This window comes from Brachyistius frenatus, unplaced genomic scaffold, assembly GCF_029030835.1.
Source record: "Brachyistius frenatus isolate BFR_SWC_R1_liver_20210118 unplaced genomic scaffold, ASM2903083v1 Contig_279, whole genome shotgun sequence".
In the NCBI taxonomy this organism is placed as follows: Eukaryota; Metazoa; Chordata; class Actinopteri; family Embiotocidae; genus Brachyistius; species Brachyistius frenatus.
In genome coordinates, this window is record NW_027210878.1 from 58,485 (window position 1) to 80,000 (window position 21,516).

Consider the following 21,516-nt stretch of genomic DNA (forward strand, 5'->3'; position numbering starts at 1 on the left):
ATAATTTCTGCAGCACTCAAGGTTCCTAAGAGCACAGTGGCCTCCATAATCCTTAAATGGAAGAAGTTTGGGACGACCAGAACTCTTCCTAGACCTGGCCGTCCAGCCAAACTGAGCAATCGTGGGAGAAGAGCCTTGGTGAGAGAGGTAAAGAAGAACCCAAAGATCACTGGCTGAGCTCCAGAGATGCAGTAGGGAGATGGGAGAAAGTTCCACAAAGTCAACTATCACTGCAGCCCTCCACCAGTCGGGGCTTTATGGCAGAGTGGCCCGACGGAAGCCTCTCCTCAGTGCAAGACATATGAAAGCCCGCATAGAGTTTGACAAAAAACACATGAAGGACTCCCAGACTATGAGAAATAAGATTCTCTGGTCTGATGAGACCAAGATTGAACTTTTTGGCGTTAATTCTAAGCGGTATGTGTGGAGAAAACCAGGCACTGCTCATCACCTGCCCAATACAATCCCAACAGTGAAACATGGTGGTGGCAGCATCATGCTATGGGGGTGTTTTTCAGCTGCAGTGACAGGACGACTGGTTGCAATTGAAGGAAAGATGAATGCGGCCAAGTACAGAGATATCCTGGAAGAAAACCTCTTCCAGAGTGCTCTGGACCTCAGACTGGGCCGAAGGTTCACCTTCCAACAAGACAATGACCCTAAGCACACAGCTAAAATAACAAAGGAGTGGCTTCGGAACAACTCTGTGACCATTCTTGACCGGCCCAGCCAGAGCCCTGACCTAAACCCAATGGAGCATCTCTGGAGAGACCTGAAAATGGCTGTCCACCAACGTTCACCATCCAGCCTGACGGAACTGGAGAGGATCTGCAAGGAAGAATGGCAGAGGATCCCCAAATCCAGGTGTGGAAAGCTTGTTGCATCATTCCCAAGAAGACTCATGGCTGTACGAGCTCAAAAGGGTGCTTCTACTCAATACTGAGCAAAGGGTCTGAATACTTATGACCATGTGATATTTCAGTTTTTCTTTTTTAATAAATTTGCACAAATTTCTACATTTCTGTTTTTTTCTGTCAAGATGGGGTGCTGAGTGTACATTAATGAGAAATAAAATGAACTGTTTTGATTTTAGCAAATGGCTGCAATGAAACAAAGAGTGAAAAATTTAAAGGGGTCTGAATACTTTCCGTACCCACTGTATGTCTGTTTATGCTTCTCCACCAGTGGTATTATGTTTTTAGGTTGTCTGTCTGTTCCTTCAAAGTCTTTACTACACGTATTATATAAGTTTGGACAGATGTGGGAGTAAACTGCATGCGTGTGGAGGACGGAGTCAAATACAAAACAAATGTGGCAATCTGACAATCTGACTGTTGCTGATCACATTTTTGTGCACACCTCGATACCAGAACACGGCTTCTAGACTGATGCCGACATCCTCGTCGTTCCCCTAACTGACCCAAGTAACCCCAATATCCTACCACTTTAGTTTTTACAGTTATGAGCAGCTTGTGATGAAAGTCAACACTTTCTGCACATATTCCACAAAAAAATGCTTCCCGAAGAAATGGAAGGAATTATTCTATGTGGACTGCTGGTTAGTGTTTCAGTTTAAAAGACATCGGGGACATGATGTATTTAAATGGCAAAATATAGTGACTGCAAATTATCATGAGAGACAGTCTCAGAGTAGAATATCTTCAAATGTAACACCAGTAAAATGTGAAATGAAGGCCGGCTGTCTCTTTTAGAGATTGACAGATAGACCCTGTCTGTGTGGTAATTATTTCATAGTAGTCGCGTATGAAACTGAGTGCACTGAAGACAGATGTGCACTGAAGACAGATGTGCACTGAAGACAGATGTGCACTGAAGACAGATGTGCACTGAAGACAGATGTGCACCAAACACAGTCCCGCAAACAGGAAGGAGCTGCCGAGGCCGGAGGAGTGTTGATGTGTCTGTCAGTGAGTCTCGATGATCACCGGCTCAAAAACACCGGCTGTTCCTCTGGGAAAACAAAGAAGCACATATTTGATCAAATCTGAGGAACCGGTGTTGGTAACAAAGAGAAAGTGAAGCTGGAGATGTGGAGTTTACTGTACTTGTTGGTGATCTGCGTCCCACTGAGGGCAGTGCTCCCATCTTTGCTGACAAACAGTCTCAGGTTGCTATCTGAAGGGAAACGAGGAGTCCACAACACAACTTATTGCTGTAATACTCAAACGTTGTGCTAAATCTAAAATCCAAATAACTGATAGTCTGTCCGACCTTCGTTGTTGCTGCTGTCAGAAAAGTTCTGGCTCCGCATGATCTTCTCCACGATGTCATCGGCATCAATGCGCGTGTCGTCCACACAACTGGGCTGCCGCTCCACCGTCCCCGTCTTCCTCCTGTTGTTGGACAGGACCGACGCGAGACGGTGACACTTCAACTAAAGCTCTGCTTCAGACAGCTCTGGTCTGAGCACATTTCATTAAGAGGACAAAACCCATGAAAATGAAGACTAAGTACCGAGTGTTTCAAGGTCTGATGTGACTCGTTCCTCTGTGCCAAAGATCAACTATTAAAACATGACAGCTGACATGTTCCTCCATTAGTATGAACACTCTGTAATTTATGTTGATTCAGTCCCACAAACAACGTTATGCTGCCATCAATCAACAATCATCATCAATCAGCTCCTCAAAATAGTTCCTACTATTCATCGTATTAGCTGCTTTTATTAAAAGCTACCAGATGTTTTAGAAAATTAAAAAGCTCATTTTTACACTAGATTGTTTGACAATTAGAAAAGTGAAATATCACCAGACTTCATATCTGCTGAACATGAATGTGAGCCGCTGCTCATTACAGTAAATCATAGGAGATCATCCAGGTTCCCTTTTCTATTTTACATGCTGAGCGGTGTCCTACCCTCTGGACTTCTTCATGTCACCAATTAGTCTGAGTCAGTCTTAGTGTCTGAAGACTGGAGCTTCTCCACGTGACCACCAACAAATCACATGCGCCTCCTCTCTCCTCCTCTCACAGTGACATGGACTCCTGGTGTAAACATGGCTACCTGGAGGATCGGGTGGACATGCAGACTGCTGCAGAGGGTGGAGGAGGTCTCTCTGGTTTGGTGGGAGGTGCTTGTCGATGCGGCTCTGTGGAGGTGGAGGGAGGTGGCTGGGGAGGGTGGCTGAACCCGCAGGAGGCGCTGCTGCTGCAGGAGGCGTTCCTATGGTGACTGAGATCAGTCAGGCTGGAGGAGCGAGAGTGACCTGTACTGTAGCCTGGAGGAGGAAGAGCAGGAGGAGGAGGAGGAGAAAGAAAGAAAGAGGGAGGAGGGGATGGGATGGGAGGGGAGGTGAGGGGACAGGACGAGAGGAGAGGAGAGGAGAGGAGAGGAGAGGAGAGGAGAGGAGAGGAGAGGAGAGGAGAGGAGAGGAGAGGAGAGGAGAGGAGAGGAGAGGAGGGGAGAGGAGAGGAGAGGAGGGGAGTGGAAGAGAGAGGGTGTCTGTTTACATGTTCTATGTTTTATCTGCTGCTGTTATATATTTAGTAAATAACAGTAAATATTGAGTAAGAACTAGTTTGTGTGGTTCAGCCTGCTTTAATTGATTTATTCATTAATGTGACTTTCTAAAACTGAACTTCCTCACAGTTGCACCAGAGGCAGATCTTCACAGTTTGTAATGGAGGCGTTTCTACAGCTTGTAGATGAAGTTGAAGTTTCTACTTGGTAGGAGATGAGGAGATGCTCTGGACCAGATTTACATACCAGCTCATTTACATCTGAAGTTCCTGGACCGACACACAATTGAATCGTATTCACTCCCTATTCGTCCACTGGAACTCATTTCTTAAGGCTCAGGTTAAATATTTGTCTAAACTGTCAGTAACAACACCCTGAGGTCAAAGAGGTCGTTCCATCAGAGCCTCTCCGGGTCTCAGGACGAGCAGGTAAAAAGGTCCTGAGAGGAGCACCTGGAAATAAAATCCCACCTGAGATCCTGCTGTGCTGACTAGCGTAGCTGGAGCTGCGGACATGACCGGTGAGGAAGACCTCGTCAGGGCTGGACACAGACTCTTCCTCCTTTGGTAGCCCTACACACACACACGCACACACACACACACACACACACACACACACACACACACACACACACACACACACACAGTATGATACCAATAACAAGATATTTCCGGACCAGTAGCTGCCAGGTGCAGAACTACCTGAGATAAGATGGAGAAGAAGATCTGGACTCCAGATCGACCACCACATATTTGTTTCGTATCATCGAGTCCATGTGAATGTTTGGACCACATCTGAAGAAGAAAAGCCTGAAGGTGTTCCTCACATATTGCATACATAGTGATGGGCAGATGTGAGGTCACAGTGACCTTGACCTTTGACCTTTAATCACCAAAATCCAAATATTTCATTCCGTCGTGAGACAGGTTGGTCTGCCCTGCTGAGGATGTGTTGTGGATCAGTAATCCTGCTCAGTACGAGAGGAACCGCAGGTTCAGACATTTAGGAGCCGACGGTCGAAGCTACGATGAGGGATCATGACTGAACGCCTCCAAGTCAGACTCCCGCCGAGACGTGACGATATCCGTCTCGGCGGTGCACGGAGCCGTTGGTGGCGAGGCTGATGATGGTCGCCCTCTCCGATCTCACACCGCATGTTTGTGGACAACCTGCTGCTGAATCACTTGCAGACGACCTGATTCTGGGTCAGAGTTTCAGCTAGCTCGCTGAGATCTATGGAGGGGAGGCCCACTAATCAGAAGGTTGGTGGTTCGATCCCCGGCTCCTCCTGTCCACATGTCTAAGTGTCCAGACATGGACATCCAGTGTTCAGTGCAAGACACTGAACCCTAAGTTGCCTCCGATGGTGTGAATGTGAATGTCGGTTAAAGTGTAAATGTAAAGAAATTCTCTCCAGCCATTCTTGAGATGTCACGTTCACAAGCTTAGACGTACCACCGTATTAAACACGTCCATATATAAGACGTACCACCGTATTAAACACGTCCATATATAAGACGTACCACCGTATTAAACACGTCCATATATAAGACGTACCACCGTATTAAACACGTCCATATATAAGACGTACCACCGTATTAAATACGTCCATATATAAGACGTACCACCGTATTAGACACGTCCATATATAAGACGTACCACCGTATTAGACACGTCCATATATAAGACGTACCACCGTATTAAATACGTCCATATATAAGACGTACCACCGTATTAAACACGTCCATATATAAGACGTACCACCGTATTAGACACGTCCATATATAAGACGTACCACTGTATTAGACACGTCCATATATAAGACGTACCACCGTATTAAATACGTCCATATATAAGACGTACCACCGTATTAAACACGTCCATATATAAGACGTACCACCGTATTAAACACGTCCATATATAAGACGTACCACCGTATTAAACACGTCCATATATAAGACGTACCACCGTATTAAACACGTCCATATATAAGACGTACCACCGTATTAAATACGTCCATATATAAGACGTACCACCGTATTAAACACGTCCATATATAAGACGTACCACCGTATTAAACACGTCCATATATAAGACGTACCACCGTATTAGACACGTCCATATATAAGACGTACCACCGTATTAGACACGTCCATATATAAGACGTACCACCGTATTAAATACGTCCATATATAAGACGTACCACCGTATTAAACACGTCCATATATAAGACGTACCACCGTATTAAACACGTCCATATATAAGACGTACCACCGTATTAAACACGTCCATATATAAGACGTACCACCGTATTAAACACGTCCATATATAAGACGTACCACCGTATTAAATACGTCCATATATAAGACGTACCACCGTATTAAACACGTCCATATATAAGACGTACGACCGTATTAAACACGTCCATATAAAAGACATACAGACACAGAACGCCTGCTGCTGGCATGGAGGCATAAAATTACAGAATAAGGACACTTACACTTTAATTTCTGGATTACATGATGAATGTTTAATCTACAAACCTACTTTCAGGAGATATTACCATCTTGATATAATAAAACCGGGATCTTATTTTGTGTGACTCAGGGTGTAATAAAGTGCAGTCTGTTCCAGTTCATGAAGAGGAGAGTTGGCAGCAGGTGTGCAGGTACCTGAGCTCCACTGGGGTCTGAAGGCGTGAGGTGCCTCCATGACGGCGTCCCGGCTCGCCCCTTTACAGTCCAGCTGCAGGGTCGGGTCGTCATCCCTGATGGAGACCGATTTGACCGTACTGGGAGGCCTGATGGTAAAAAAACACACATTATAATTTATGTATTACAAAAAGTAATCACATTTAAAGTCATAACTTTTCCACATATGTAGCTCAGTTCCAGGAAGTCAAAAGGAACTCACATTTTAAAGCACGGATCCCCAGACAGAAGAGTCATCCCAATCGTGACCTATAAAAAAGACGACATGTTTCCTTTTATAGGAGAATGTAAAAGCTGTCAGGGTGACAGCGTGTGCTTGTTTCTCCTCACCTTCAGGATAGAGTTGTCCTGTCGAGTGTTTTTGGTGTCATAACCCTCCAGAATGCAGCAGCGGACGGTCGAGCCTGAACCAGCAAACTCAGAAATGTTGAGATCAGCAAAACCTAGCTGGAGGCAGACAGACGGACAGACGGACGCACAGACTTCAGAAAAACAACACAGAGCAACGGCTTTGGAGTAAAGATCAGATTTCAAATCCAGCCGAGCTTCATTCACTACTTTGTGATTTGTTCCCTTCACAGATCTGAATCAGAATCAGTTTCTCGGTCTACAAATAAACAATCAGTCCCATCATGTGAGGAAGTGAATGAAGGGCAGCAGGAGAGAGTGAATTTGTGGAGAAGTCAACAACCTCCTTTAACCTCCTCACTCAGAGGTTTCTGCCCACTCAGCATTGCTTCCAGCTCGTCCTGTGTTGTGAGTGTACTCGACCATCACCGCCGCTCCTTCAGAAATCTGATGGAAACCTGTTATCTGTGCTGCCAGTAAAAGACGTCCTGGACCGAGCAAACAGTTACTGTTTGAGCTCGGTCTCTATACAGACCACCGGGTTGTTATTGTGGAGGTGGTCTGTCTCTAGTCTCTACACAGACCACCGGGTTGTTATTGTGGAGGTGGTCTGTCTCTAGTCTCTACACAGACCACCGGGTTGTTATTGTGGAGGTGGTCTGTCTCTAGTCTCTACACAGACCACCGGGTTGTTATTGTGGAGGTGGTCTGTCTCTAGTCTCTACACAGACCACCGGGTTGTTATTGTGGAGGTGGTCTGTCTCTAGTCTCTACACAGACCACCGGGTTGTTATTGTGGAGGTGGTCTGTCTCTAGTCTCTACACAGACCACCGGGTTGTTATTGTGGAGGTGGTCTGTCTCTAGTCTCTACACAGACCACCGGGTTGTTATTGTGGCGGTGGTCTGTCTCTAGTCTCTACACAGACCACCGGGTTGTTATTGTGGAGGTGGTCTGTCTCTAGTCTCTACACAGACCACCGGGTTGTTATTGTGGCGGTGGTCTGTCTCTAGTCTCTACACAGACCACCGGGTTGTTATTGTGGCGGTGGTCTGTCTCTAGTCTCTACACAGACCACCGGGTTGTTATTGTGGAGGTGGTCTGTCTCTAGTCTCTACACAGACCACCGGGTTGTTATTGTGGAGGTGGTCTGTCTCTAGTCTCTACACAGACCACCGGGTTGTTATTGTGGAGGTGGTCTGTCTCTAGTCTCTACACAGACCACCGGGTTGTTATTGTGGAGGTGGTCTGTCCATCAAACACACACACACAAGGAAACACATTATGATGTGTTACAGTTAATACCCTCTGACTGCCGGCTGTCACATGGCGCTCGCTTTTACAAACTCTGACCCTGCACTTGTCTCTTTTATGAAGGAAGCAGAGAACTTTAAAATGTACGAGTTCACAGGTCCAACAGGTTCGTTCAGGGTTAGGGTTCAAAAGAGTTTCAGTTTGAGCTGATCAACAGATCAGAAATGTACCTTAGTGAAGGCCTTTCCTCCTTTCAGCTCCTGCAAACACAGACAGAAAGCACCAGTCAAGGTTTTGGACCTTATTTTAGGAGATCATGATACATTTATGAAAACATTCATAACCCAGAAAAACAAAGAGAAATGACTGCTGGGAATTAGTCGTAGTTTACCTTCCGAACAGAGACTCTGCAGACGCAGGCGTCCAAAACCCCCGAGATCGGATTCGCACTGATTTTACACAAGAAAGAAAACTTCTTCCTCCATCGAACGCAGTTCTGCTGCACCTCCTCTCTGCACACACACACACACACACACACACACACACACACACACACACACACACACACACACACACACACACACACACACACACACACACACACACACACACACACACACACAATGGTTAGACTGCATTCAGGTGTGATCAAAGACCTCTGACACACCGAACCTGTGAAAGCTGCTGTTTAAAGGAACACCGCTGCTCCTTTTCCATCAGTGGTCAGCCTACCTTCTGCTTTGATTTATGTTTTTTATTTATGTCTTATTATATTATATTCATATTTAGTCTTCTTGGTTTGCAGCTGGAGGTCGGTGGCTAAAGTTTAATACCAGTTATAGAAATAGACGTGTTCAAATCTGTAAATCTGTGATCTCCTCACAACTACTGCAGGATGGAATCATTGGGTTTCTCTCCATTACACATGGGCTGCTGTTTGTACTGTGGACATTTGCACTAATAAAGAGTTTTTCATAATGACATTTTATACCAGCTGTTTTTTTTCTATCTGCTTGATTTTTCTCTCCCTTTTAGTCTTTGATTGTTCTGCATCACTCCACCAAGAAAATTATGCAAAAACTTACTTGACATTAAATCTGATTCTGAAGAATACATTGAAGCAACACATTCATTTAATGGAATACACAAAATGAAATAGTCTATCTATCTATTCAGGCCCTAATGATGAGGCTGTGATATCAACTTACACATTGACACAATCAATTAATTTGTTTTCTATATGTGTCCAATGTGTTGCTTTTAGACAGAATTATGTGTTTAACTTCTTCATATTGTCTAATAGCAGAATTTGCGCTTCATTTGTAAAACATGCCGGCTGGAATCTTTAAAGTGTCTTCTCTGGATTTAAAGTGTTTAAAGTGTCTTCTCTGGATTTAAAGTGTCTTCTCTGGATTTAAAGTGTCTTCTCTGGATTTAAAGTGTTTAAAGTGTCTTCTCTGGATTTAAAGTGTCTTCTCTGGATTTAAAGTGTTTAAAGTGTCTTCTCTGGATTTAAAGTGTCTTCTCTGGATTTAAAGTGTTTAAAGTGTCTTCTCTGGATTTAAAGTGTCTTCTCTGGATTTAAAGTGTTTAAAGTGTCTTCTCTGGATTTAAAGTGTCTTCTCTGGATTTAAAGTGTTTAAAGTGTCTTCTCTGGATTTAAAGTGTCTTCTCTGGATTTTGTTAAAAAGCCGTGCAGCTGACGGCTCAGATGATCTCATCCTGGAATGTGACACGTCATGCTCGCTCTCTGTTGAGGGATTTTCCTCTTCCACTGATTAAAAACTGATTTGGTGTTTGTTTCAGGACATTTCTGTCCACTATCACATATGTTATGCAGTTTTCAATCATTAATAGTAGATGGAATAAATCAGAATATATTACCCAGAAGAGAAAAACTGTACCGACAGTTTGAGTGCAAACCTTACAATCAATTCAACTTGATTTATTTTGCAGTAAATCACAACAGTTCATCTGAACATAGTTAACATACAACAGAACCTTAACAAACTATAGAGAAGAACAAACAGGCAGAAAGCTGCAGCAGAACCTGGTGCAGCGATGGGTGGCCACCAGCTGGTAGGCAGAGGGGGGGAGTGGACTTAGAAAGGAACAGCATAGAGGGACGAGAAACAATAAACCCTGGGTATGTTGTCGGGGGCAACAGATCAGAAACATGCAGCTGCAGAGATACCTGCAGAGAGAGGGAGGACAGCGAAGAAAGAGCACAAACACTGCATGCAATAGTGGCATATAAATGCATGGAGAGTGAGAAACAGAGGAGAGGAGCTCAGAACACCATGGGAGGCCGACGGGACGTTCAAGGTCACATGAACAAGCGGGAACGTCTACACACCACAAGTTCTGGGAGAATTTAGATCTAGAACTTTATTCTATTGGTGATTTTACAGGAAGCCAATGAAGAGAAGGTTTTATAGGAGAAAAGGACGTTCAGTCACTTTGTTCTTCATCACCGTTGTTAATAAAGGAATTTCATCGGGAGTTTTAGGTGTGTGTAATTTATATGCTCACTTCTCAACATCATTCCAGTATCTGATTTCAGTATTTTGGACGGGCGGTGTTTGTTCACTTTGATATTTAATCAATGATAAAATAGCAAATAAAGTTATTAATGATCAACATTTCTGGTTTTCTGATCTTGACGCCCCCCCCAAACAGCTGATACGGTTGAAGCGACATGCTCCGGTGGGGTGAGCAACTCGGTGGATCTTCTAATGATCTCTTCCTCCTACTGCACCACAGATTCGCTTGTGTTCACCAAATAACCTAAAAAAGTTGTCTACACATACATGCACTCCCATGTTTTTTCTTTTCTATCAATAAAAGAGCAATTATAAAAAAATATAAAAATTAATTTCTTATTTTTTCATCAATGCTATATATTCAATATCCTGCAAATTTTACCTCACCAACTTTATTTCTGATTGTCTATTTTCACTATTCCTGATCCATCGTGCAGCAGAACACACAGTGACCCGTCTGCTCCGGTGACGGCGGTGGAAAGAGTGAACGTACTTTTTACTCTAGAACCGATGCCGACTGTTTGTTGCCACAAGTGCTAAAAAGTCTTTTGCATGTAAAAGCTGAAACACGAGCAATCTGACGAAGCGTCCGGAAAAAGCTCGTCACATACAGACGGAGAGAAGCAGAGTCCCCAACAGCCAAGCTCAAAGTCCATCTATCGTTGCTCCAGTGTGCCAGCAGCCATCCGCCCGCACACCGAGCAGCCATCCGCCCGCACACCGAGCAGCCATCCGCCCGCACACCGAGCAGCCATCCGCCCCCACACCGAGCAGCCATCCGCCCGCACACCGAGCAGCCATCCGCCAGCACACCGAGCAGCCTGCCACCCGCACACCGAGCAGCCATCCGCCCGCACACCGAGCAGCCATCCGCCAGCACACCGAGCAGCCTGCCACCCGCACACCGAGCAGCCTGCCACCCGCACACCGAGCAGCCTGCCACCCGCACACCGAGCAGCCATCCGCCAGCACACCGAGCAGCCTGCCTCCCGCACACCGAGCAGCCATCCGCCCGCATACCGAGCAGCCATCCGCCCGCACACCGAGCAGCCATCGGCCCGCACACCGAGCAGCCATCCGCCCCCACACCGAGCAGCCATCCGCCCGCACACCGAGCAGCCATCCGCCAGCACACCGAGCAGCCTGCCGCCCGCACACCGAGCAGCCATCCGCCAGCACACCGAGCAGCCATCCGCCAGCACACCGAGCAGCCTGCCTCCCGCACACCGAGCAGCCATCCGCCAGCACACCGAGCAGCCATCCGCCCGCACACCGAGCAGCCATCCGCCAGCACACCGAGCAGCCATCCGCCAGCACACCGAGCAGCCATCCGCCAGCACACCGAGCAGCCATCCGCCAGCACACCGAGCAGCCTGCCGCCCGCACACCAAGCAGCCATCCGCCAGCACACCGAGCAGCCTGCCGCCCGCACACCGAGCAGCCTGCCGCCCGCACACCGAGCAGCCTGCCACCGGGTTCAAAATTAGAAGTAACTATTAACCAGCTGAGGGCGGCACAGGGGTGCAGGTGTTAGCATTGTCGCCTCACAGGGAAAAGGTTCCTGGTGTGAATCCGGGCCTGGACCTTTCTGTGCGGAGTCTGCATGTTCTCCCTGCGTGGGTTCTCTCGGGACTCCAGCTTCCTCCCACCATCCAGAAACATGCACCTCAGGTCAACTGGTGAGTCTACAAATGTCCCTCAGGTATGAACGGTCTTTGTTTCTGTCTGTCTCTATGTGTTGACCTGTCCACAGTGTACCGGGTGCTCTTGCCCCCCCCCCCCCCCCCGGGCCCGATAAAGTGGGTATAGATAATGGAGTGGTAGTGGGTTCATTGTTGAATTCAATCTGAAACAGTCACAGTGTTATCTGAGCTGTCAAAGAAAAAGTCCTGTGTAAAACAAAGCTGCTCAAGAACTTGGTGTATTTTTTTTCTCTTGAAATAATCAAAAAGAATCAGTTAGAGTTTCATCCTTGGACCAGTGAGCAGTACGAGTAAGAGCAACAGTAAAACCGTACCCGTAATGATAAAATAATCTTTGAATCTTGTTACATCTTTATTATGGAAAGTAGAACCGATAAGAGTATTCATAAATATCCGTATCAATAAAATCCTAACAATAACATCCCTTTCTCCCAGCACGCAGAACATAGACCTGCGTTTGTGCTGCACCTTGATCGACCGAAATGACAATATAGAAACAGGAGGAGGCCTTTTCTTACTAAAGCTAATGTGTAAGGCAAGTTGTACGTGCTGAAATATCAGCCGGGTCATCAGGAAACCAATACTGAAGCTGTCGTGGGCTTTACTAATTTCTCAATGCACAACTCACACAGGCCGCCAGCAGGCGGCGCCTGTTGTACCTCGACTAGTAAACTCTGATGTTATCCGTCTCATGTCAAAGAAAACACTTCCAGAGAATCGTCCTGCACGTCACTTACACAAAACTCAGCGTGGATTCAGCCTGATTGTTCAATGTGTCAAAATCTAACCAATGAAAACAACATGGAAATCTGTCGATCATCCAGCTCGCCCGGACTTTACCTTCGACTGTGTCCAACCACACGACTCTGACATACTCTCATTGCAGCTGTCAAGAGTATCTCGAGGTTCTGAAACGTTTTGATTCAGTTTGTAGGTTTGCACATTTCGCTGCTTCAGCATTTATTCTTGAAAAACAAAAAACTGCAAAGCTTGGAGTTGCAAAGTTCACAAGTTCTCCACCAAAATTAACACTGCATTAACTTTGTTTTAGGTCACTTGGAGACTTAAGTACAAATTGTTATCTTTTAAAATGTTTTCCTTTGTTTTACGCTTGCATGAATACACAGAGCAACATTAGAGTCCATGTGGAGTTATGTTTGTTTATTGTGATAAATATAAATTTAGCAATGAGCTAAAAGAGGTGGAACAACTGGGTTGGTTTTAATTCTCTGTAGGTTCATTTATTAAACAAAAATCAAGTTTAAATTTCAGGAAAAACATCTTAGTGTGAGTTTAGATAATCAGATTGATTCGATTAGATTTCGTGTAACAATGCTGGTAACATAAGAAAGCAGAGACTCAACTCCTTAAGTGTGACTGATGCATGGACGTATGTCACGTGACCTTTTCCACATAGAAATTATTATAAAAAGTGAAGACAAAATTATAATTTTTTTTTAAATTCAGATATGTCTCGTGAAATAACCAAAACTGTTCCAGCAAATGATCTAAATCGTAACCTTAACAAGACATTTTCAATGACTCACTACTTCTGACAACTCAACTTTATATTTAACGGGCAGATTTGCTGATTACTGGTCATCCTATCTTTTACAGTTTCTCTTTTCTTCTCAATAATTTGAAGTAGGATTTTGATCGTTGGTGGAGCAGAGCGAGAAGCAGAGAAGTTTGTTCTAATGCAATAAATGATAAGCGCTCGAGTCGGTATCTTCAGGCATTCTTTTCCCACATTAACTTGATGAGAGGAAATGTTCCCAGTCGACTCGTCTGAAGGTGACCTGAAGTTTACAGCTCTGAAAACAACGAGCCTGAAGGCTGCTGGCTGCTTGAAGAGACACAGAAAAAGGTCAAACAGGTTCTGCTGCTTCTTTCATTACAGCTCAACCGGGCCTGCCTTCACAAACACACCATTGTATGGCAGGTAGATACAAGCAGCGCTTTCTCTCACACTGAAGCTATGAGACCGTTTATACGGGTCGCAGTCTGAATGCAGCTTTTTTCAGCCTGCAGGCAAATCGGAAGTATTTCTCAAATCAGATCTTTGGGACAGACTGTCCGCACTGTTATTTGCAAGTGAGTGGATTGCATTTTGTGTGTCCAGTGATGCAAGATCTTTCAGTAGACATTGTTGGTTCTACAACAGAAAATGATTTGAAGAACAACCTTTTCTTTTTTTTTCTTTTTTTACAAGGACAAGAGTCAGCCCACGCTGAGGTGGGAAACTGCCGTTGACTCTGAAGTAATATGAATATTTTCAGATGAAGCCATTGCATTATATCTCCACCCAGCAGGCTGCTGATGTCACCACCCTCAGAGAACAAATAGCAAAGTAAGTGTTTCATGTGCCAAATTGTGTGAGATGTGCATTTCCCTAATGGAGAACAATTCCACTCGCAGGCTGAAAAAACAAAATGTAAAGTGGCCCTGAAAACTCCACGCTCAGCAGTTTGAGAAAACCAGAAAACACAACCAAATACAGAAACATGTTGGAAATACAGACACGCTTCAAATCCAGAACAAAATAACATTCAACCTAAAAAAAATTCACATAAAATAAAAAAAGTTTCACCCTGGGTATGACAGTGAAATGTTTAATTGAGCATTATTTTAAATGTTTTTTCAAATAGCAATGTGTATTCAATATTCTATATTCTCATGCTGATGAATAAATTAAGTCATTTGTGCCCATGAATGTAATGTTAGAAGTCTCTTCACTTTAAAACTTTCACCGTTGCTCTGTAATGTTCATATGAAAAGTAATTAAGCATAACAGAGGTTGTAAAAACATCTCCTGCAGAAGTTAAACACGGATGGAAATGGAACAATAATGTCTGGTTCATATTTTAATGTGAGAAAGGCTACAGTCACCTGAACTTCATTCATTCACTAACACTGCATTGTATTGTTGAATTTAGTTTTTACACCAACTTACGCGTGAATGTCTGGATGCAATGACTTCCTGTATCAAATTAGAAATTAAAATTAAAAGCCACTGCTGCAAATTAAAAGCTCTGTGACTTTTCATACACGGCATCTGCACGTGTTTGATTACATGCTGATGGAAATGTCGTGTGGTGTTTTCCATGAACACTAAAATGTTGCTACAGGTGTGTTGGAGTTAAAAAAAAAAAAAAAATCTACCTTTACAAACTCTTTCCTTCAATCTGTCACTGTTTTCTAAACAATCTGAGAAATGAGAGTTTCAAATGAGTTGAACCAATATTTATACCAGCAGACAGATGTGAAGTCACACACACTCACATAAACACTTTTAATAATTTGAGCTAACATGACAGCGAGTGTAATCCTGTGCTTTGGTTGGTATGTGTGTTTAGGTGTGTTTTTTGTATTATCTGGTCGAGTATGACGCCCAGGTTGTTGGAGGTGTATGTTTAATGTGGAGACAGCTTCATGGTAAACATGGGATTGATTCTGACAGTGATGTGTTGGTCTGCTCTCAAATGTGTATGACTGTACTGTTTTATGTGAAAGTTAAGAAGATGTGAGAAACAAGCAAAGTAACAGAACAAGCAGCTCACTATTAAACAGTCTAAGAGTGGTGGAGCGTATATTATATTATAACACTATATTCAAGTTTATTTTTGCATAATCGGTGCATTAACTTTTAAGTAGCTTTTTAATGTTGCAGAAGATTGCGTTTGAGCCAATATGGACAACTTTGTGGTGATTTTCATCGATGCTGCTACCAGGTGGCGTTAAAAACGGAAATAAGGTGGAACAGCTGCATATACTTTCATATTTTTTTTTATATTTGAATGACTATTCCAATACAAGCAGCGTAGTGAGGAGCCATCCCGCCCCGCCAAGGCTGTCTTCCCTCAGGGAATCACTGAACGGTGTAACTTTGATCACTCAGTCACTAAGAGGCTGTTTCCATTTGGCTACTTCAATCCGGACATATGCGACCCGCCCGTGATCGGACCACGAGCAGCCACCAAGAGTTCAGGTGGAAACAGACTCAGGAAGCATCGAGCTCTGATCTTTCAGGCCACCTCCGAATGTGGCCTGGACAGATTTATACTGTGTACACACTCTTTTTACAAGTAAGGAACTATTGCCATTGTTATTGCTGTTGGTTTTGGTGTCGGAAAATAATAACTGCATTTGATTCAAAACACAGTGGCAGAAATTTCATTCAGCCTACAGGTGTCCACAGGTAGAAACTCTTCCCTACAGGTGTCCACAGGTAGAAACTCTTCCCTACAGGTGTCCACAGGTAGAAACTCTTCCCTACAGGTGTCCACAGGTAGAAACTCTTCCCTACAGGTGTCCACAGGTAGCATATCCTTTCGCCTTAAAATACAAATCTATTGATGAGAAGTCTGAGGAATCAACGATGGCGTGGACCTTTTGCTTTTGATCGTAGAGGTTATACCGAACTTGTTGCTGACCAAAAACATGCCTCATGAAAGGACTACTGCACAAATCAGAGTGGAAGGATGATGGTCCTCGTTGTATGTTAGCGTAGGCTTTTATATAAATCTGAAAGACAAACAAACTCCAACGATATAGGGAGATGTAATACAATGATGAGCAATGTTGCATTATAACCGGTGGTTAAGACTCCAGCAGACTCTGGGTTTGACTCTGGAGGTCTGGATTGTGAAGAGGGCCTCTGACTGAACTCCATCTTCCTTAAAAACATTCTTGAATCAGAAGTGTTCCTATATCAGTCTCCAAACCTGCTTTTTGTCCCCAGTGAAGTTAAAGAAATTCCTATCAAACTTTACATGGACCCCCGCAATGAATTCTTTCAGTTTTAGACCCAATGTTTCCACCTTTATGTTCATTCTGCAAAAAAGGAGGTTGAGTGTTTTTCTCACTTATTTAATTTCCATCATCATTCTACTAACTTTCAGACAAAAATATGCTCTCTAATTTGTGAAACTCGTGATTTCTTGGCCACCATTACAGGAAAAAGTATTATTTTTGAATGTGAGGCCAAACAAGGCTGTATGTCTTGGGAAAACATCATGTTCTCAAAGCCTCCATACTAAATATTTTATGTTGAACTTTCATCATTAAAAATAAATATACTGTACGTTTGTATATTTCAATTTGTTTTTGTGCTTCTCTTTTTTGTTGTTGTTTTTTTTTGCTTTAACATAACCTATACTTTTCCTTGTCTTGAATCATTACGGTGGCGGTATTATGATTGTAAAAGAATAGGCTAAGAATAATTACAATAATAATATAATTAGACATGAACTTACTGCACATTTATCCAGCCACGAAGTGGAAGTTAAATAACTGTCAGCCACGAACACCTGGATGGTGCTCACAGTAACTACTCATTTGCATGCAGGTAAATGTGCTGACTCAGAGCTCTGTCTATCAGTCTGCTGTGCACTTTAGCACCAACCTACAGATTTGAATGATTACTTTCACGTGTTTTGATCTGTATGGCTGAGTAATTTGTCTCCACTGTTGGTACCCTCATCCTGTCGCCTCCTGACCGCTGCCGTGTCCAGGTTCAAAGCTAACGGTGATGGAGGCGCTCCTCTCTATATTAATTTCATTATTGTGCTTAACGTAATTCATTCTGTTTGTCTCAATCTTAGCTCTGCCTTGTTTTGACCATTTCAGTTCACTCTTCGATCTTTCAACTGCTCATTTCTTTTCCTGCTTTGCAAAGTTCTATGACAGAAAATTATTTATATTAAAGGACCATACCAGTGGGTTTGCATGGTTTTGCCAATTTACTTAAAAAAAAAAAAAAAATCAATGACCATTTTGAGGGTGAGATCAGTATCATTTCTGCATAGTGTTGGATCAGTGTGGCTATTAGGCTACTTTAGTATAAAAACTGGAAGCAGAGGGACCAGTGAGCCTGGCTCCCAAACTGTGCTGAAAACATGAAAACCATTCAAGGAACACTCTATGCTCTAAATTGGTTTAACATGCAAAAAAGGAGTGGTCCTTCCTTGAACACAAACCTGTCATGGTGTTGCCTAGTTTGCTCATAATCAGGTTAGTCTTAAAAACTATTTTCACACTATTGAGATAAATTCAGTTTTACTTTTCCAAGTTTTTCAATATCTTGTTTACATTTCTGCCACAAAGCAAATCCAAAGGAGGTGGATGATGCTGACACTTAGACATAAATGAAATTGATCAGACCCCTTTTCACAGTTACCCTACATTAGGACTGGATGATATGAAATGAAACCTGAACTTCTGGATTCTGTTGAAGCAGTAAGGGAACCTCAGTCAAAATCCCATCTGACATTTTCAACTCTGCTAACAATGATATATGCAGATTTGAAGAGAACCTTTGATTTTGTGTTAAGATCACAGACTGTTTCTAAAAGAGTTCAGGTCTGTAAAATGGTTCTGATGCAGAAGTGTCTTCAGCTGCAATACCAGCGAGTGCCACTAGAGGTCGGCTCCAAAAAGCCTCCGGCTCCATAGACTCCCATTCAACTTCTCTCATCAAATCCAAAGTGAATAAAATGTGTCCATCAGTTATCTCGGTGTTGTTAGCTAAAGTCACTCCTTCTTCTTAGTTTTCTGGAGGTCCATCTGAAAATAATCCCTCATTCATTAGAAAAGAAGATTCAAGAAGACCTGTTTTTGGGGGCGTGTCTGTTTGATTGACAGGCCTGTGGTGCAGTCAGGTTACAGCTATCGGTGGGCGGGACTTAGTATCGTCAGGCTTCCAATCAGATCGGTCAGATACACCACTGGCTCCTCCCCCAGCTCGTACAAATATGTTCCAAACCGGTCCGAACTAGCGAGATGGCGTCGGCCAAATTCCGAACTTGAAGCTTCATAACAGCCATTCACAAACAAACGGGTGACGTCACTGCTGGTTGCCGCTTGGTTAAGATGAGTTGTTTTTTGAAAAATAATTTAATATCAATGTTTGCTAGTATTTATGTGTTTACCAGTCATCAACAAACATGATTTCCCATAAGCTCGACATGAGTGGCTGCAGTGTCACAGGAGAGTGTGATACTGGAAAGTGAGGAAGCTGATGTTAGCAATAACGATTTTTACCTGAATCAAACTATTTCCAAATTTCTCTGCATGTTTCCATGCTTTTAAAAAAAAAAAAAAAAAAAAATTAATTTTTTTTATCAGCATTTTCAACATGGGCCTAAAAACCCTCATTAATATCCCAAAAATACTGACAAAATTTCAAAATATCACAAAAAAGTTTGTATGCTTGTCTATGTTGGAAAATGTAGAACAATGATATGAGCAAAATGCAACAAAGTCCAATGAAATCTTTGCAAAGAAATGATTGAAGCTCGTGACTTTAACATCCAATTAAGCTTCTGCTCCACAGGAGAGAAAAAAAAATAGACAGAAACATCAGATCAGTGAGGTTCAATAAAAAACCTCAACCTACCAGAAACAAACTGAAAGGCCATATTTCTCCACTTTTATGTCCTTTTCTCTGCAATGATTTATGGCATCAAGTGGATACTTGTCTCTACAAGCTGAACCAGCTGAACCAATGCAGTCAATGGACTGCTGCATTTTAGTGGAATCCTGTTATAATTTGAGAAACAGTTGGATGAAGTGTAAGTAATGAGCACGTGTCTTTGCTCTTACTTCAGTGTCATCAGCTCGCTGGCACCAACCTACTGGTGACGGCAGAGAAATCTCCTCTTAATGCTGCTGCTGGTTGAGACACAACAGAGGAAGCCCATCAGCCTACCTTTCCAAAAAGTCTGATTAATCAAATGAACTTGATATACTGCCCAAAACAATATATATGAACAGCTTTCATTGGAACTACTTTCTACCAAAGAAACAATCCCTGTGCTTTTTGTAGTTTTAGTGCAAAAGTTTGAATCCCCAGCTGTGTGAATGACTGCGACTTTGCCCAGGAGCCCTTCAGCAAATCCCCTATGTAACCGTTAAAGGCAAAAAAAAACAAGAAAGCAAAGGGTGTGTTCAGGTAAATCCCAGTGTGAATGTACGGCAGGGTGCAGCTGAAGAAACACCTCGAAGGGAACTTTCCCAGGAGACGTGAGGATGAAATAACACGTTGGTCTGGACACGCTGGTTAAACAGCAGTGGCCATCCAGAATACTCTCCTCATCTGAGGCAGACAACTAACAAACAGCTGAGTGATCTTCGTCTTGGTAGAAAACAAGAAGACATTTAGCATCAGTGGAGGCGATAGAGGTTTGAGTGGGTGACAACAAGGAAGTTGTTTAAATACCTGGACGATAAGATGGTAAAGTCTCCTCCATCAATCAGACGGATCTTGCAGAAAAGCACGCCGTTGACGAAAGGCACAGCCGTCAGCTCCTCCAACGTGAAGTGCACTTGAAATTTGAACTTCTTTTTTTTCAGGAGAAAAGACATAGTCCCCAGCTGAGTGTGATCATGTGATAAACAGACCAAATGAATGAAAACAGAAAAAAATGAAAATCAATAAATTTGGCTCTGAGGTGGGGGGAGAGAATCCTTCATTACTTCCAGGTTAATCATTTCCTGAAGAGTTGTTTTGGACCTGAAATTGAAAAGAAAGGAACATTTAAGTTTTACAATAGAATGAGTCCGTTTGACTGCTGGTTAAGGTTGTTAAAGCGGTGACAGCTGGGAGATCACATGGTGGGTTCTTCATCCCCACATTACAGAGATACAGTGTTTTAATAGCCCCTTTACAGGCCTATATTTATGACTCCGGTCTTGGCTTAGAAAATTTTGTGTTTTCAAAAAGTTTGTAACTCTTCTCTCAACATTGTCATGGCTGCGTTGTTTCTCAGACTTTAACAGCCGCCACGCAAACACCGAAACTACTCGGCGATTCACTGTCAGCCTTTTCCTGCATCATGAATCTTACCGCTGCGTCGGAGAGCTGCTCCTCATGCTTAGTAAAAGAAGCCAACAGCTGTCCACCGCTGCAGAGGACTGGAGTCAGGGTCCCGGAGGTTTCTCTGCTTCACTGCGTCTTCAGCAGCTCGTTCCCTCCGCAGACAGAGTTCAACAGTTCGGCAGGCTGAGCAGCTTCCTGAACGTCTCACGGGGGGAAGTTTGGGACCGTCCACAAAGTTTCAGGAGACGAGTGAGAGAAGAGTCAGGGAAAGTATAAAATATATATATATAAATACAAAATATATATATTAACAATAAAGAGCCGAAGTGAAACCAAAACATCCACGTTCTGTTTCAATTGAAATGAATTACTAAAACAAAGCTTTGGGGCAAAAGCTTCTCAACAGTGTCACACTTGACCAAGACAAAGATGCGGTGTTTAAAAATAATTATCTTTTAATATTATTTAATAATAATTTTAATAATTATGTTTTCTGTGTTCTTTGACGAACATGCTTCACATAAGAATGAGATTTTTTACACTAAATCTCAAAATTTGAGAAAAAGAGACAAAAAATTAGTCAAAGGGTCGAAGAAAGAAGGAAGCCTTTGATTCCTGGTGCACTTCTGGATTACAGTATACAGTATACAATATACAGT

The 21,516-nt window shown here is 43.2% G+C and overlaps 1 protein-coding gene across 1 annotated transcript in view; it reads right to left on the minus strand.

Moving 5' to 3' along the window:
* Positions 1 to 1,104: 1,104 nt before the first annotated feature.
* The window catches only part of LOC138634800 (early estrogen-induced gene 1 protein-like), a 21,033-nt gene continuing 621 nt past the window's right edge, over positions 1,105 to 21,516 (minus strand). Inside the window, exons 2-14 of the mRNA XM_069721957.1 lie at positions 20,885 to 21,516; positions 20,258 to 20,551; positions 8,185 to 8,305; positions 8,024 to 8,053; positions 6,523 to 6,639; positions 6,395 to 6,441; positions 6,154 to 6,281; positions 3,952 to 4,053; positions 3,026 to 3,239; positions 2,233 to 2,354; positions 2,067 to 2,136; positions 1,822 to 1,971; positions 1,105 to 1,770 (exon numbers count right to left, since the gene is read on the minus strand). The exon at positions 20,885 to 21,516 is cut by the window's right edge and continues 452 nt beyond it. Of these exons, the coding sequence (XP_069578058.1) occupies positions 1,926 to 1,971; positions 2,067 to 2,136; positions 2,233 to 2,354; positions 3,026 to 3,239; positions 3,952 to 4,053; positions 6,154 to 6,281; positions 6,395 to 6,441; positions 6,523 to 6,639; positions 8,024 to 8,053; positions 8,185 to 8,305; positions 20,258 to 20,403 (1,143 nt within the window). The 5' untranslated portion in view covers positions 20,404 to 20,551; positions 20,885 to 21,516 and the 3' untranslated portion in view covers positions 1,105 to 1,770; positions 1,822 to 1,925. The remainder of the gene's footprint in view (positions 1,771 to 1,821; positions 1,972 to 2,066; positions 2,137 to 2,232; positions 2,355 to 3,025; positions 3,240 to 3,951; positions 4,054 to 6,153; positions 6,282 to 6,394; positions 6,442 to 6,522; positions 6,640 to 8,023; positions 8,054 to 8,184; positions 8,306 to 20,257; positions 20,552 to 20,884) is intronic.